We start from the raw sequence: 16,828 nt of genomic DNA on the forward strand, positions 1-16,828 counted from the left end.
TGGTGAGTTTTCTTTTAAAAATGTTTTTCAGCAAAATATAATTTTGACAATATTTCATATGAATATTTGTTTTCTGACCTTGCTTGATGTGCAAGTTGTATGTGTTGCAACTCCCCTGTGATCCTAGCATTTACAGAACCACTGACTGACTGGAATATACTTTTCTTGCAAAGCCAATGAAGTACTGAAATACAGTGCTCACCCCAATCTGCACAGTAGCATTACGTTATACTTGCACGACAGCAGAAGGAGATAATACACCTCTATGTAGTTTGCTTTTTTGAGTGCATTTGTCATTCTAGCTCTCCCTCCATCTCAATTTCCTCTCTCACCCTTTCTCCACCTGCCCCATGCCCTCCTGAAAGCATTTGAAGGTTCCCCTCTTCACTGTCCATCATCTCAGTCCATTCTATATTGCTCCCTAACACACTCTGTAAAGACGCACTTTTGCAGATCCTAGGTATAGCCTGTCTTGATGTTTGTGTTCAGGATAACCTTTTCACCACTGCCTGGCATGATATTTTGCACCCACATCATGTATCCTGTCTCTTCTGCTCTCTCCTGAGAACAGATTTAGTTCCCCTAATCTCTGTTCATATGGCTTCTCCACCATCTGCTGTGCACTTCTGATGGCTTTCCTGTTGACTCCTTCCATCAGTCTGATGTCTATCTCCTGGTATGACCACCAGAACTGGACAGAATCCTCAAGCTGTGACCGGAGCGGGACTAAACAGAGTCTTTTGCTTGTGTAGCCTATCTCCCTGAAGGTAGTCCTCATAATTCTGTTTGCTGGTGTCACTGCCCTCACACTCTGCTCCTGTGGCCCTCTCCAGGTGTGTGTTACTTCCACATCCTTTTCCTGCTCACTTTTCATCAGTTCTCCTTTCTCCCAGTTGATACTTCACCTGACAACTGACATAATCCAGGTGCAGTACTTGTCATATGTCTGGAATTAACTTTCGCTTCCACCTTTTGTCTCACTTGGTCAGTCTTTACAAATTCTTCCTTAGATGCTTCCTCTCATCCACCACCATGGTATCTAACTTTAAGTCAACAGCAGAGAAGAAGATATATTTCTCTATCCCCTCACGTCTGTCTACAGCTCTCTGAACAATGCTTTTCTTACTTCGCTGAAGTCCACACCTCCTTTGGCATAGCCACAAGCTTTGAATGTCCGTGCATACCTACTATTAATTACTGTTCTTCCTCCACATTTGCCTATGAAATCCTTTAGTCTCTATACAATACAGTGAGCCTGGCAGAATAGCTCAGCCAACAGAAAAACTACAAAAAATGAAAGTAATCCCTAACATACAAATGTGACAGTTATTTGTAATGTAAACTTGAAGAAAAGTCCCGGGAAACTCTAGTAGTAAAGTCTTTGTAGAAAATATATTTTTGAGTGCAATTTTCAGGATACGTTCTTTTATTGGTAATGAAAGAAGACTAGGGCATACCTTAGAGTGATTTAGGAATCACTGCACAAAACACTATAAGGCCGATCTGCATTTTGTCAAATTGGTAAGGAAGAATCGGGATTATTGCCTATATTATAATTTTAAGAACAGCAAATGTATTAATGCCTCTTCAATAATCTGGTGAGTAACAGTTGGCAGTATGTTTTTTTTTTTTCATTCTTTCTACATTTTCAGAGTAAACCATTGGGATAAGACTAAACAGGCTCAGTATAAATGTAAGAGTAATGGATGATCTTTTATAAAAGCCGTTAAGCACAATAGCTTTTATGCAAAAGAATATGTGTGGCTTGAAATTCACTTGTAAAGCTCACAGAGACAGCATTTTCTCTGTTCAGCTCTTTGATTTGGAAGCATGACTACAAAAACTTAAAATTAGTAGAATGGTAAGAAATATTGGATCAGCAGTGGAGTCAATAAAAAATGAAATTACTTTTGTTAATAAGTAAAAAAAAATCCTCTAGTGTCACTTTTTAAAATTATGTTGTTTAAATATCTATGCAGTAATAAATTAACTATATGGAAAGGATATGCAGGCATATGAATAACTAGATAGTTTCCCTGAAAGAGGAATGAATTATTTAATTAGTATATTTTCCCCTGTAACTGCAGCCTTTCTGTGTTTAATAATGTCTTTGTAAATCAGTTATTGTGCATTTATTTTACTTGGGATGATTTTACAAAGCATGGGTCGTAAGATCTCCTCCTCATACTTTCTTTCCAACCTGTCTTACACAACTAGTAAATATGCAAAGCAGACTTAGGCTTATATTTAATGACTTAATAATAATAATAATAATAATAATTTAATAATGATCAGTGGAAACAGTTCGGAGTATATAGCAACTCTCAAGTTGTGGCACCTCATACTATTCTCCCTGCCCAGACTTACAGTGCTTTGAGAATTTACATATTTAAGGAGGTGTTTAGGGAGTAACACGTATCAGGGAGTAAAACCCTGCCTGCACAAATTCTTTAATAATATTACCATCAGATCTTAACATTTGCTGTCCTTTTCTTGCAAAGTTTTATTTTTATGAAGATGCAGATCTTGCAGTTAGTGTTTCCCTCTTCGAAAAGCAAGTATCTTAAACCTTCGGTACTGGAGGCCCATGGGATTTATACAAATGATCCTTAAATACTAGTGTTTCAGCTACATGGCTTCTGAATACCCATGACTTTTTATTTTTTACTTCATAAGTCTTTATGGGTACATTCAGAATAATAAAGTGGGGTTTGGCATAGTAATAGGAAATCACATACAAAATGATTTAACAGACAGCCCATTTTCCAAGCACAGTAATCAAATGTCTCAGCATAAAACAAACAAAAAAAGAAAACACTGCAAAAGCAAGACTTCAGCAGGAAGCAGGAAGTTTAATGTTAAGGATGTTCATTCCTTCTGTTTAACAGAACTTCATAATTTCTGATAAGAGTTCTATTACCCAATACAAACAAAAGCACTTAACATTAAAAGTACTGATTTCTGCTAATGTCTTACAAAGCACAAAAATGCCTTTATGGCTGGGAATTACAGAAAAATAATGGACTTTCCCTGGGTGTGGAGGCCCACCACCTCACATCACCCCTGAGTACTCAATTATTTTCCTGTAACACCCATCCTAATGTATTGTTTGTATATAACATGAAAACCAAGATTAATGAATGGAAGCATATAGCATTACAGCTTATAACCCATTAAATTAAATGCCTTGTAGAGATCTAAGAATGTCCTTTAACTGGACTTTAAATAATCTTATGGATGTAAAATGTAAGTATAATACGAGTTTGTTTAGTGTTATATCAATGTCCTGTAGTAGAAGAGAAATGCAGATGCATGAAAAGCTAAGTTATATTGAACATAAGAAAGCCTGCATCTAAGAAAATGAAGACAGACAAAGAAATGCAGAAGGACAGATGTGGTTGCAGTATCCTTCATACTTAACAATGCTATACTAAATGCTTTGGATATGCTGACATAGATTTGTATTTTTTTTTTCTTTACTTAATGATGCTGCCATTAACATGAATAAAATGTTCTTATGCTTATGATTCAAGTCAGTCCAAACTTATTCCAGAAGCCAATTAGGTTTATAGTCATGACATGCAAAATGCTTGGTTATAAAGACTGACAGACAAGCTGCTCATCTTTTAACATAATCATCCCAAAATAAAAATAAATAAATAAATAAAAAATCAATGGCACAAAAATAGCCCAAGCTGGCTTTGTTTCTTTTTTGGAAATTGTAGAGAGCTGCTGGAGTAGGTGAAGGGCCTGATAGTAATTATTGAACATAATTTGCAATCTGAATGTAGCAAAGCTTTTTATCCTGTTTAAGTATCAAATTGTTTTCTAGGGAGGGACGGGTTAAACTGGACAGATTCCTCTCCACGATTAGACCATGCAAGTAACAAAGTAATAAATTACACTGAATGGAAAACAATGTCAAGCTGACCGAAAATACAAAATATTTGACAGCTTGTCTATCTACCTTTTTAGTAGTTATCATACAATCCTTAGAATGTGTCCCCCCCTAGTCAAACAATGCATCCCAAATTCCAATGCTGAAAACTGAAAATACTAGCGACACAAATGCAGAAAGATGAAAAAGCAGACACTATTATAGAAAACTAATATGTGGAAAATATCAAAAGCTGCTAGTGGAGAGAGACAGACTGCGGAAAATAGAAAGTAAGAACGTAAGAAACTGGAACACATATTCTGTGAACACAGTCTCTGACAGGAGTTATTGGCATCTGTGGTATGATCATTCACTTATTGAGAATGTAGAGTAATCTGCACTGATTAGTAACAAATGTCTTCTTACACTTCAGTAATCAGACTTTATACAAAAGACTGATGTCATTTCAAACAAGTCTTGTCTTTGATGGCTGTAGCAATTTTATTTGTAATTTTTTACTAGGGAAGAACACTGATCCAATAGTCCAATTCCAGGCTCAGCCCAGGTCAATGACAATAAATACAAACATTTATTGTGAGTAGATGGTAAGTTCCTTGAGAATGGCAGGTAAAGATTTCCATACTATACGTCTTACAGAACAGAAACTCTGTGCTGTGAAATGTAAGTTAGTTTTGAAACGACGTAATATTGGGCTTGAATGACACTGAGTTAGATGATGTCATATCTTTAAAAAAGCAAATGTTAAAAAAAATACTCCTGCTATCAATTATAATAAACACAGAAAAGCAGTGGTAAATAAAAACAGTGCTTAATGAATAACAGCAATAGATAGATAGATAGATAGATAGATAGATAGATAGATAGATAGACAGATAGATAGCTAGATAAATAGATGGATGTATAGATAGATATACAGATAGATAGACAGACAGATAGATAGATAGATAAATAGATAGATGGATAGATAGATGGATAGACAGATAGACAGACAGATAGATAGATAGATAGATAGATAGATAGATAGATAGATAGATAGATAGATATAGATAGATATAGATAGATAGATAGATAGATAGATAGATAGATGGATGGATAGATGGAGAGATGGATAGATAGAAGATAGAGTTAAAATAAAAGCACATTCCTGAACATGTATGTACATTACCAGCAATAACACAGACAATGCATTTTCATTACTGAGTCATTTTTGTCTGCAGGCTACCTAGCAAATATGGTCATATAACAAAATGGCCTACTAGGTAAATGAACAAACAACATCCATCATACATGCCTAGTTGTTAAAAAAGAATGCAAGGCCACATGGCTACCACAACATGTTGAAGTGGCAGAATCAAGTGTCTAATCATACACAGCAGGTAGGTGTCTTGTTCAGGAATTAAATGGCACTGTATAGTACAGCACTGTGTGAGAAAAGAGAGAGAGAATCAGGGAGTCCTTAGTGCTGACAATGTCCTATGAGGGCCTAGAGTTGACCATCTGCAGCCAAATGGTCAGCTGCTGGATAAGCAGCACAGCATTAGTGAGGTGTACGACAGCAAGCACTGACACCCCCATGTATGGGACAGGTGTGGTATGTACCATTTGGGCAGGACTCAGAGGTCCATTGTTGGATATTATAAAATATTTCAAAGCCTCCTTCTATTTCTCTGCCCCTGTAAGCTTTATAGTTTTTTTATGTTTATTTACTTTATTTTTTACTAACAAGATTCTCAATTTGCAGAAGTGGAAATTAACAACCAATCTGCTTCTGCTTCACTTATTAACATATAACATCTCAACTGGTACAGAAGCTGCTTTATTTAATGAATGAGCTACAGCTTGTTTACTTTTATAAACATCTACTAAACATCAAATAATATGCAAGACCATGAATTTTGTCCAACACTTTCTCATAATAAATCTAAACAGCTACTTACTATGCACTGTCAGATACCTTACCATTCAGCAGCATTCTAAACATGAATATTATGAGTTCAGAGTGTAATGATATTTAGTGCTGCACCACAGATATAAAGTATAATGAGACATTTTATTTGCAAAGTCAAATAATTAAAATATAATGCAACATGTTTTACCTTGTGCCAGCCTTTCAGGGGCCATTTTCTCTTCTTCAGCATGAATCCTTCATGCTTGTCTGGCTTCTGAACATTGGTTTGGCCAATTTTCAGTCCTTCTATAATTTCCCAGTTGTCACCTTCCTGCAAGAAAATAGTATGAGTCATATATCTCTTCTGCTACAGTTCACAAGTTCACATATGCAAAACTGAACAAAAACAAGTACAACAGAATTCAGTTCTCTCTTAGCTATGAATCTGTTTTGCCTCCTTTATTGTCTTTGGTGAAGTGGTTAAAATTCATAAACATTCCCCATATCTAGATTATTATTTTTAAATGAATACAGCAGCAACATCAATTCTACCATTCATACTGGATTGCTACAAACCAGATCATACACTACATGCAACACATTTTTAAAATAATCACACATTCATACCGTGGCTTTTCTTTGTGTGTGTTTGTGTCTGTGTGTATATGTGTAGCACATGCTCAGAAATTGAAATGAGTAAAACCATTTATCAATCGATTTCATCTGCATTAAATTGAGTATTCAGTATATCAAAAACATTATATCACTATTAACTCTACCTATGGGAACATCAAAAATAAAAACAAATGTTAAAATCATTGTTTTCTGCAGGACTCCAGTGGTGGTGCTGCGGTAGCATTGTCCCATTCGATTCTCAGCTAGAGCGTCTTCTGTATGGAGGCATACGTGAATGGGGTGTACCTTCGTTGAAGGTTGTGCGTCAGGGCTGGTAACCCGGTACGTAAAAATCCACTACCAATCATTAGCGGACCGGAGTTTCGCTGTGGCGACCCCTAACCGGGAAAAGCTGAAAGACACAAACAAATTGTTTTCTGCAGGAGGAAGCCCCCTTCACCCCCACATACCAACAACGTTACATATATCATAATGCAAGATTGCACAACAGTGGGGTAAAAGACAATTTCCTCTGTCTCAGGAAACTGCTACTTTGCAGTAAACACAGATCAGCACCAAGAAGTCACAGCAATGTAAGTAAATATCATTTTGCTTACACTGTTAAACCTTGAGAGAATACACATTGTCGATTGACCAAAGAAAAATTCATGTGTATTCCAACTACAAAAATGTATCTATATTTACACCGAAATGTTTAAAAACACAAAATGCCAATTTATAAACATTGAACACAATTCACTGAAAAAAGAAATGCAAAAAAAAAGGTTGCACCCCCAACTCTCTGCTACTTACTTATACCAACTACAAGATCACACAATAGGAAGGAAGGGGCAAAAATCACTATTACACCATATGGTAACCCTCACACACACACACACACACACACACACACACACACACACACACACACACACACACACAAATGTCAGCATTCTTCTTTTGCTAGCTTAGGTGACTTGGAACTCAGAAGTTGGCAAAAATGAACATACAACATCCCAAATGCTCTAGTATATGAACTATGAAAATGAGAACTTGGGACGTGATAGTATCCCTGGCTGCGTCCTACATGAGCTACAAAATTAACTGCCACAACATCTGTGTGCCCTGTTCAATCACAGTCTTACCTCAGGCTATGTCCCTAATGAATGGCGCAATGCTACAGTCATTCCACTCCATACGTGGGGGGGGGGGCAATTACAGACCCTGGGAACTATCGTCCCATTAGCCTGACAAGTCTGGCATGCAAAGTTATGGAGCGCATCATCATGGACCTGCTTAACAAAGATATATGCAATCTCCAAACTCTTGATACCACACAGTTTGGCTTTGTCAAGGGGTGATCCTGCCTACTGAACCTGGTTGACTTCTTTCAGGCAGTCACCAAGGTTGTGGATGAGGGTAAGGCAGTGCATGCAGCCTATCTTCACCTGGCCAAGGCCTTTGATACCATTCCCTACTCAGATATCACTGATAAACTCACCAAACTAGGCATCAATCCTTACATCACTAGGTGGGTTGAAAAGTGGCACACAGCCAAGACCCACAGAGTGAAAGCTGTGGATTCCAAGTCAGACTGTCGACCAGTCATGAGTGGAGTCCCACAGGGCTCAGTCCTGGGCCCTCTCCTGTTTAGTGTCTACTTCTCAGAAGTCCAGGCCAACACAGAAGGACTCTGGCTGACCAAGGTGGCTGATGACTGCAAGCTAGGAGTCATTATCAACTCCCCAAGTGATGCAGACATCCTACAAAATGGCCTCTCTGAGACCAATTACTGGTGTCAGAACCATGGCCTGAAGCTTAACGCCAAAAAATGCGTTATCATCCCCTTTGGAAAAAACTCAATTCCCATGAATTACCACGTTGATGGGAGCCCACTGAACATTGAAGGGGCCATAAGAGATCTGTGCACCCAGGTCGACAGCCACCTCACCTTCGACCACCACATTGCCAATGTGGTCAGAAAGTCCTTCTACATGGCACATCTTATAACCAAAGGTTTCACATCCAGGAAGAAAGAGATCATCATCCCTCTCTACTCATCTCTCATTAGACCAGTCATTGAATATAGTGGACAATTTGGCATGTACCTGCCCACACACCTACAATAGCTGGAGAGGCCACAAAAGTACCTCACAAAAGGGATCCTAGGCTTTAAACACATGTCCTACATGAACAGACTCAAGAAACTTCAGCTGTTCTCAGTCTCTTATCGTTTACTTAGAGGTGATCTCTGCTTGACTTACAAAGCCATATCTGACCTAGCCCTACTTGAAATGCTACACCTAAAGAAATCCCAATCCCCCCACGCCACATGCTCCAGAGATCACAACCTCATTACCACAATTAACAGAACATGCTGGAGGGACAGGGTCAGCTACCAAAGACTGCCTATACTCTGGAATAAGCTTCTCATTCATGTCAAGCAGAGCACCTCACTGGCCCTCTTCAAGAGAAATCTTGACGAGTGGATGGGTAACAGAAAGTTCACTCCAGGGATCATTCCAGTTACCCTAATCGATAGGGGCACTGTGAACTAACATTGGGTGGCACGGTACCTTGGCAATTTGTTTTGGGTTAGGCTTGTAAAGGCTCCAGGGCCATTAGCCTAGTACACACCTATGAACCTATGATAAAACAAATGGCACACATGCACATAGTCATAGCTATCTAGCTCTATATACACATATATAAATATATATCTTTATATATGTAGATATATATAGCTAGATAGAAATATATCTACAGATATCTCTCTATATATATAGATAGATATCTACCTATAATCTATCAATATATATATATATATATATATATATATATATATATATATATATAAAATATAATTTTAGTGGTCTACCAAACAAATGACTGTTTTTGTATATTGTCATTGATTTATTTTCACTGATGATAATGGCTTCATGTAACCACAGTTTTCAATGCAATTAGGCTGAGAGTGCAGGAAACAAAGTATACGTCATTGTGAGGAATATTCCTCATTTTAAATCTTAAAAAGTCCATGTTCTGTGCTGTGCCAGAATGAAAAGGTCTGTCACTTACTTAGTGTTAAGAATTCTTTTAGCTAATTCTGAATCACATTCATTCATCAAAATAACATCTTATAAGTACAAAAGGACATGTTCAACCATCCTGTGAGCTTCCTAGCTGAAGTTGTTAGTAAGTAATAAGTGTTTCACATTTTGCCTGTTTGTTCCACATTATGAGAGGCAGTGTTCCACATTTTGGAGGTGAATGGCTGAGAGCTATGTGTGGGGCACTTAAAGAGGAGTTGGGGCCACACCTCTGGAAAACAATATTTGACACTAAAACTCCAGATGGCACATTGCTGCATGCATTACTGGTATTAGCAAAAAGCAAAATAGTTGCTTTCCTCAGGCCTCTCCTGTTCAGTACGAGAGACCTTGCCCTGAACTATCCAATCCGTAACACTTCCAGCCTCAGAAAAATGCATTTGTATGTATTACAGACTGCAGTAATCTTTAAAAACAAGTCAAGTCTTTCAGCATGGTAATGTGTAGCCCAGTTAAAAGATCAGAAATGGTGGAAGTTGTTCCACTTCATACATATGTATGTGGTAATTCCTGTAGTTTTCTTGTTCATTTCTTTGCTCAGCATTGAAAAAAATCTTTTTTTGAAAATTGAAATATAATGTTTTTCCTCTTCTTTACGTATGAGAATTAGAGTTATTCAATGAGAACGCTAGACAGCTGAACACCAGGAATGGAATACAAGATTCATCTTGGAAGTGCTGCTAGAAAAATATGCACACAGCTGTTTTTTGGCATTGTAGGTAGCAATTCCATTTAACAATGTCTCTATTATACAAAGGAGATGAGGGACTGTTAACATGCAATTCACTGTAAACAACAATCCTGTCTTCTTATAAGGCGGGCACAGACTACATTGTTTTCTGTTGATGCACTGTAAGCCAAACTGCTACCTCTTAGACTGTCAGACTAGAAACATTCTTAAACAAGTCATTCTTTTTTCTACATTTTGTCTACCTTGTTCTTCCACTATGGAAGGAAAATTTATGTTACATTGTACAAAAGGTGTGATACATTTAACTAACCAAGTGGGTATATGGGGCTTTAAAGCAGGCACATATTTTGTTCTGATGGGAATGAAAACTAATTATTTATCTTTTTGTGAAAAAGGAACCTTTATTGACTTGAAACAAACAGTTTAAACAATCAAGAAAAATAGGACCATAAATATATGCAATAACAATTCTCAAATAACCTAATGATACAGAAAAACCGTAATAAATCCATCTTATTCACAATTGAGATAAATAACACATTTGTTAATTATGTACTTAGGATGTGTTACTGGATATCAGAAGTAGTTAATATCTCCAATTATACCATGATCCCCCCAAAACGTGCACGCTGATTGGCCAGCGTGCCCGTTGTAAATCGAGTTATACTAATGGAAAAAGGTCCGGTCGCCCGGACTTTTTTCCATTAGTATAACTCGATTTTTTAAAACACTGTCTCGCTATGTTAAATGGGTTTAACATAGCGAGACAACTTTAAAATAAGCAACGGAGATCTCCGTTGCTTATTTTAAAGCTGTCTCGCTATGTTAAACCCATTTAACAGTGAACAGTTTTAAACAACGGAGAAAGCAAGATCTCCATTGCTTTTTTAGTGTTCGCTATGTTAAATGAGTTTAACATAGCGAGACAGTTTTAAAATAAGCAACGGAGATGTCCGTTGCTTATTTTAAAACTGTCTCGCTATGTTAAACTCATTTAACATAGCTAAAAAAGCAACGGAGATCTTGCTTTCTCGTTGCTCACAGCTCTGATGTACTGCGCGCGTGCAGTACATCAGAACTGCGGATGCCAGACATCTGCGGAAGGGCAGTAAACAGGCATTATACTATGCCATTATTTAAGAAAAGTAATAGTTTCTTTTCTTAAATAATGTCATGGTATAATAGCAATAACCCACGCCTGGGTATGGGTAATGCTAAATTTACCCACGGTTGGCTTTGTTTGGTCCCTCGGGCTTCGCCCTCGGGACCAAACCACGCCAACCGTGGGTAAATTTAGCATTTCCCACACCCAGGCGTGGGTTATCGCTATATTCATTCCTTCTGCATTCAGTTTTCACTCATTAATCATATCCCTTTCACTTAAACTTATACACCTTTAAGCATCTTCATATACAAAATTACAGGACGGGTAAGAAAAAAGGACTGGTCCATTGGCATTCTGCCTTACTCCTTCGATTGTGCATCAGAGTGATTCTGATTTAACTTTATTATGGAGTGGCATTTTGGTAATTGTCTTTTTAATGTCACCCCCTAGTGTAGATCAGGTAATAAAACCTTATTCAACATCAAGTACTTGATATACTCCCATGACAAAGAAATTGAATTATCAGCAAAAGTTTTTGCATCATACCCTTGACAATATAATCTCAAACCTTTAATCCATGCCCATGCATGACATAACAAAGAAAACATTTAACACATACAACACACTTGACAAGAATGCATAACCTTGCAGAACATCTTCAGCAAAAAAAAAAAAAAAACATGCACCACACAGAATTACTGACACATGACAGTCCTTCATCATCCTTGAAAATAGTTTTGTATCACCCATCTTCCCTTATAACACACACACACACACACACACACACACACATATATACACACACACACACACACACACACACACACACACACACACACACACACACACACACACACACATCAAAAATAAAGGGAACAGTTATTCACAATGTGGTAGAAAAATATCCTATGTCAAAAATCACAGGCAATCCACCAATCCTATGCCCAGAAACTGGTACATCTACAATGTTAACAGTGTGAAAAGAAAAAAAAGCAAACCACATCTTTCTCCCCTCCCCAAATTATAACCAAGAACACTGCTTTAAGTAAGCTGGTTGTATTAAGTAGTAATGCTCGGCTATCTATTACTGAAACACTGTAATCAGTGAAAATGGTACAATCCATAAAGCCAAGCCAATGTTTCACACATAAAACAGCATCAGTTCCTCAAATTCTTATTCCTATCATTACTGGTAAAAGGCAACTCTCAAGATAGCCCTGAGCAAACTTGACTTGACCAATATATTAGCCAACTTAAGAGTACAGATTCAATGATTTGAATCACCAAAGAAAAAATGCCATCTTTATAATCTTTAACAACAATGAAGTATATCACACTTCTAAACCAGTAGCCATCAGACTGCAGTTAAGCTATTTTACTAATCAGTTTAAACTTTACAGCAAGAAAAATGGGGTGCATTGTTATTGCATGCAGCCACACAAATCCATGCAGTGTCAATGTTGCCCAGTAGAACACTGCAAGATGGATTTACATACATGTGTGTGTATACTTCATTGCTGTTAAAGATTATAAAGATGGTGTTAAGTAAAGTTTTTTTTTCCTTGGTGATTCAAATCATTGAATTGCTGTAAATGTCTTTTTGAAAAGTTTATCTTACTGCAAATATGATTTCTTAACCATTGCTTGTAAAATTTAAAAACTCACTGTGGAGCTTTTCTCCTCGAGTCTCCACTGAAAACAAGCCAAAAGCTCAGTTGGACTAACCCGGTCAACAAATGTAAAATAAATAAATAAAATAATCAACCTCTTATTGTGCTTCCTTGAATCAATCTGTATTGTGATCATTCCAATGAGCCACTTAGAAAAACACGTACTTCTTAAAGCTGAAAAACAAATTAATACCAGGCCACTGGAAAAAAAAAACGTTAAAATGCTGAGTTCAAAAAAAAAAAAGACATAGTTTCAAAACATAACCCATTACTTTGTACAATTACCTATCAGATCATTAAATTAGCAGAGTGATCCTCTCTAAGTATCCTCAAAGTATATAGTTCAGAAAACATAGCAGTTTATTTATAAAGCATAGAAATATACATGGTAATACAAACTACATACAAATGCAAACATACTTCAGTAATGCATTCTGAATCGCTCTTCTTGAAAATACTAATATTTCAAACATCCTATTAATGCAAAAATCTATAACAGTATCATCATTATAAACAGTCATGTAATAAAGCCTAGCAAGTTAAAAACATAAGTATCACAAAGAAATAACAAAATAATACAGATTTGTTTCCATGCAAAACGTTACCATCAAATAAAGTCTGTTTGGCAGATCAGTAAACTCTATCGTCAGTGTAAATGTAATAGTGGAATCAATACAGGAAACCAAATTCAGTGGGCATAAACAAGCATAGTAATGACCAAAAGACTAAAGTGGGGAATCGTAGATAACAACTGTGCATCTACTCTGTGCTTGCAACAGAGCTTCACAGTGATGTCTGGCAGTGAAGAAAATAATTATAAATACCAGTGCTGACAATGGTACTCTGCTGATACCAGTGCTGCCAGTGGTACTCTGCTGATACCAGTGCTGACAGTGGTACTCTGCTGATACCAGTGTTGACAGTGGTACTCTGCTGATACCAGTACTGACAGTGGTACTCTGCTGATGCCAGTGCTGACAATGGTACTCTGCTGATACCAGTGCTGACAATGGTACTCTGCTGATACCAGTGCTGACAGTGGTACTCTGCTGATACCAGTACTGACAATGGTACTCTGCTGATACCAGTGCTGACAGTGGTACTCTGATGATACCAGTGCTGACAGTGGTACTCTGCTGATACCAGTGCTGACAATGGTACTCTGCTGATACCAGTGCTGACAATGGTACTCTGCTGAGCAGACAACTCAGCTGATTTGTAGCAACGCAGTAGCACAGCAGGCATGTAGCCACACAAATCCATGCAGCGTCAATGTTGCCCAGTAGAACACTGCAAGATGGATATACATACGTGTGTGTGTGTGTGTGTGTGTGTGTGTGTGTGTGTGTGTGTGTGTGTGTGTGTGTGTGTGTGTGTATATATATATATATATATATATATATATATATATATATATATATATATAAATATATCACGTAGTTAACTGCAATAACAATGCACCCCATTGTGAGGTCCTTGTAATGTGTGTGTGTGTGTGTGTGTGTGTGTGTGTGTGGACAACACAATTACAGAAAGAAGCTGTATGTCCTCCTGACCAATAGGGAATTTATAACATAACTTAGATCACATTATTGTGTAGGTGTGTGGGTATGGACAACTCTTTTTTTTTTTTGCTGCTGTGCTGTGGGGCATGCTACCCAGCATGCTAGTGTTCCCTTATATACAAGTATTTAGATGATGCTCTGAGCTCATGTAAAATATGCATCAATGTATACAAAAGGTAATAAATGTCATGTTAATAACTATAGATCTAGTAACTTCACTTCCATTCTGGGCAAATGCTTTGAAAGATGCATTACTGAAATACTGGGTAAAAAAATAGCACAGACAAAACCATTTTGGACTTTCATCAAAAAATTAGATCTGCATTGATAAATTTATTAAGTTTTTATGATCAAATTACTAAAGTCCTGGATATAGGTCTCTCATGTAGAGTAGTTTTCTTAGATTTCCTCACCAGTAATTTACCGAAGCCGCATCAAGGCCAAAGTCAATATATTCCTGGTGAAATTAATTATGTTAAGGTTAACTGATCGATCCTAATGCATAACTATACAGGGACTTGGCCCCAATGTATAGCTATACAGGGCACTGATCCCAATTTGTAAGTATACAGGGCATTGATCCCAATGTGGAACTGTACAGGGCATCGATCTCAGTGCATAACTATACAGGACATTAATCCCAATGTGTAACTGTACAGGGCATCATTCCCAATGTGTAACTATACATTGCATCAATCGCAATGCATAACTATACAAGGCATCAATCCCAAAGTGTAACTGTAGAGGGCATTGATCCCAGTGTGTAACTGTACAGGGCATCAATCCCAAAGTGTAACTGTAGAGGGCATTGCTCCCAGTGTGTAACTGTACAGGGCATGCATAACTATACAAGCCACCGATCCCAAAGTGTAACTGTACAGGGCATCGATCCCAATTTGTAACTGTACAGGGCATCGATCCCAGTTTGTAACTGTACAGGGCATTGATCTCAATGTGTAACTGCGCAGGGCATTGATCCCAATGTATAACTGTACAGGGCATCGATCCCAATGTATAACTGTACAGGGCATGCATAACTATACAAGCCACCGATCCCAATGTGTAACTGCAAAGGGTATCAATCTCAATGTGTAACTGTACAGGGCATTGATCCCAGTGTGTAACTGTACAGGGCATCGATTACAATGTGCAACTGCACAGGGTATCAATCTCAATGTGTAACTGTACAGGGCATTGATCCCAGTGTGTAACTGTACAGGGCATCGATTACAATGTGCAACTGCACAGGGTATTGATCTGAATGTGTAACTGTACAGGGCATCAATCACAATGTGCAACTGTACAGGGCATCGAACCCAATGTGTAACTGCACATGGCATCAATCCCAAAGTGTAACTGTACAGGGCATTGATCCCAAAGTGTAACTGTACAGGGCATCGATCCCAATTTGTAACTATACAGAGCATTGCTCTCAATGTGTAACTGTACAGGGCATCAATCTCAATGCATAACTATACAGGGCATAAGTTTCAACTCTCTTATGTATTATTTATTTATTTTACATTTGTTGAATGGGTTTGTCCAGCTGAGCTGGTAGCCCTTTTTCAGTGGAGGCCCGGGGAGAAAAGCTCCACACAATTACAATAAAATTGTCCATGAGCGTAGTATTATAAACAAAACATTAGCATTTTCAAGTTGGTACAGTAAAGGCATAAAAATTAAATACAGAGTTTAAGTTGATTGTTAACTTAAGATATGTGCAGAAACAGTATGCAGAATTTGTAAGTACAGCCAATGTAGGTACAGTTAGTGAGGATCATACATGTAGTATAATAGTATAAATATGTTTTAACTGAACAACGGGTTATTACCTAGATAAGATGACTAAGAGAGGATCATACATGTAATATATAGATAGAGATCTTTTTAGGATTGAGCAATGGGTTATTGGCTAGATAAGATGAACAGACAGAGCTGACACAATACAGAAATAAAACCAAAGAGGGCAGACAGTAAGCTACATAGCAGAGTTGACAGTTTATGGTGAGTGAGTACAGTGGCATGTCCAGCAACTTTTTAGGTAGTCTTTAGTGGTAGATTTGAATTTTTTATGTTGTTTGAGTGTTCTAATTTCCAATGGGAGTTTGTTCCAAGAAATGGTAGAGTAGTAGCTGTAGAGGTTTTGACTCTTCCTATCCACTTTGAAGCTCCACAAGACTCTCATTTTGGATAACGTTATTTAATATTGTATTTGTATCCATTCCTAGATCAAAAACATGTTGGACAAATAAGTAGGCAGATGACTAATACTGGGTTCATTGCACA

The 16,828-nt window shown here is 37.5% G+C and overlaps 1 protein-coding gene across 2 annotated transcripts in view; it reads right to left on the reverse strand.

The window, feature by feature from the left end:
- OSBPL6 (oxysterol binding protein like 6) overlaps positions 1-16,828 on the reverse strand; it is a 1,023,860-nt gene that overhangs the window by 655,016 nt on the left and 352,016 nt on the right. For both annotated transcript variants that reach the window (XM_044075314.1, XM_044075313.1), the window contains exon 3: positions 5,995-6,117. In XM_044075314.1, coding sequence (XP_043931249.1) covers positions 5,995-6,117 — 123 coding nt within the window. The remainder of the gene's footprint in view (positions 1-5,994; positions 6,118-16,828) is intronic.

Source organism: Protopterus annectens, chromosome 6.part0, assembly GCF_019279795.1.
Source record: "Protopterus annectens isolate FY-2018-M chromosome 6.part0, PAN1.0, whole genome shotgun sequence".
In the NCBI taxonomy this organism is placed as follows: Eukaryota; Metazoa; Chordata; order Ceratodontiformes; family Protopteridae; genus Protopterus; species Protopterus annectens.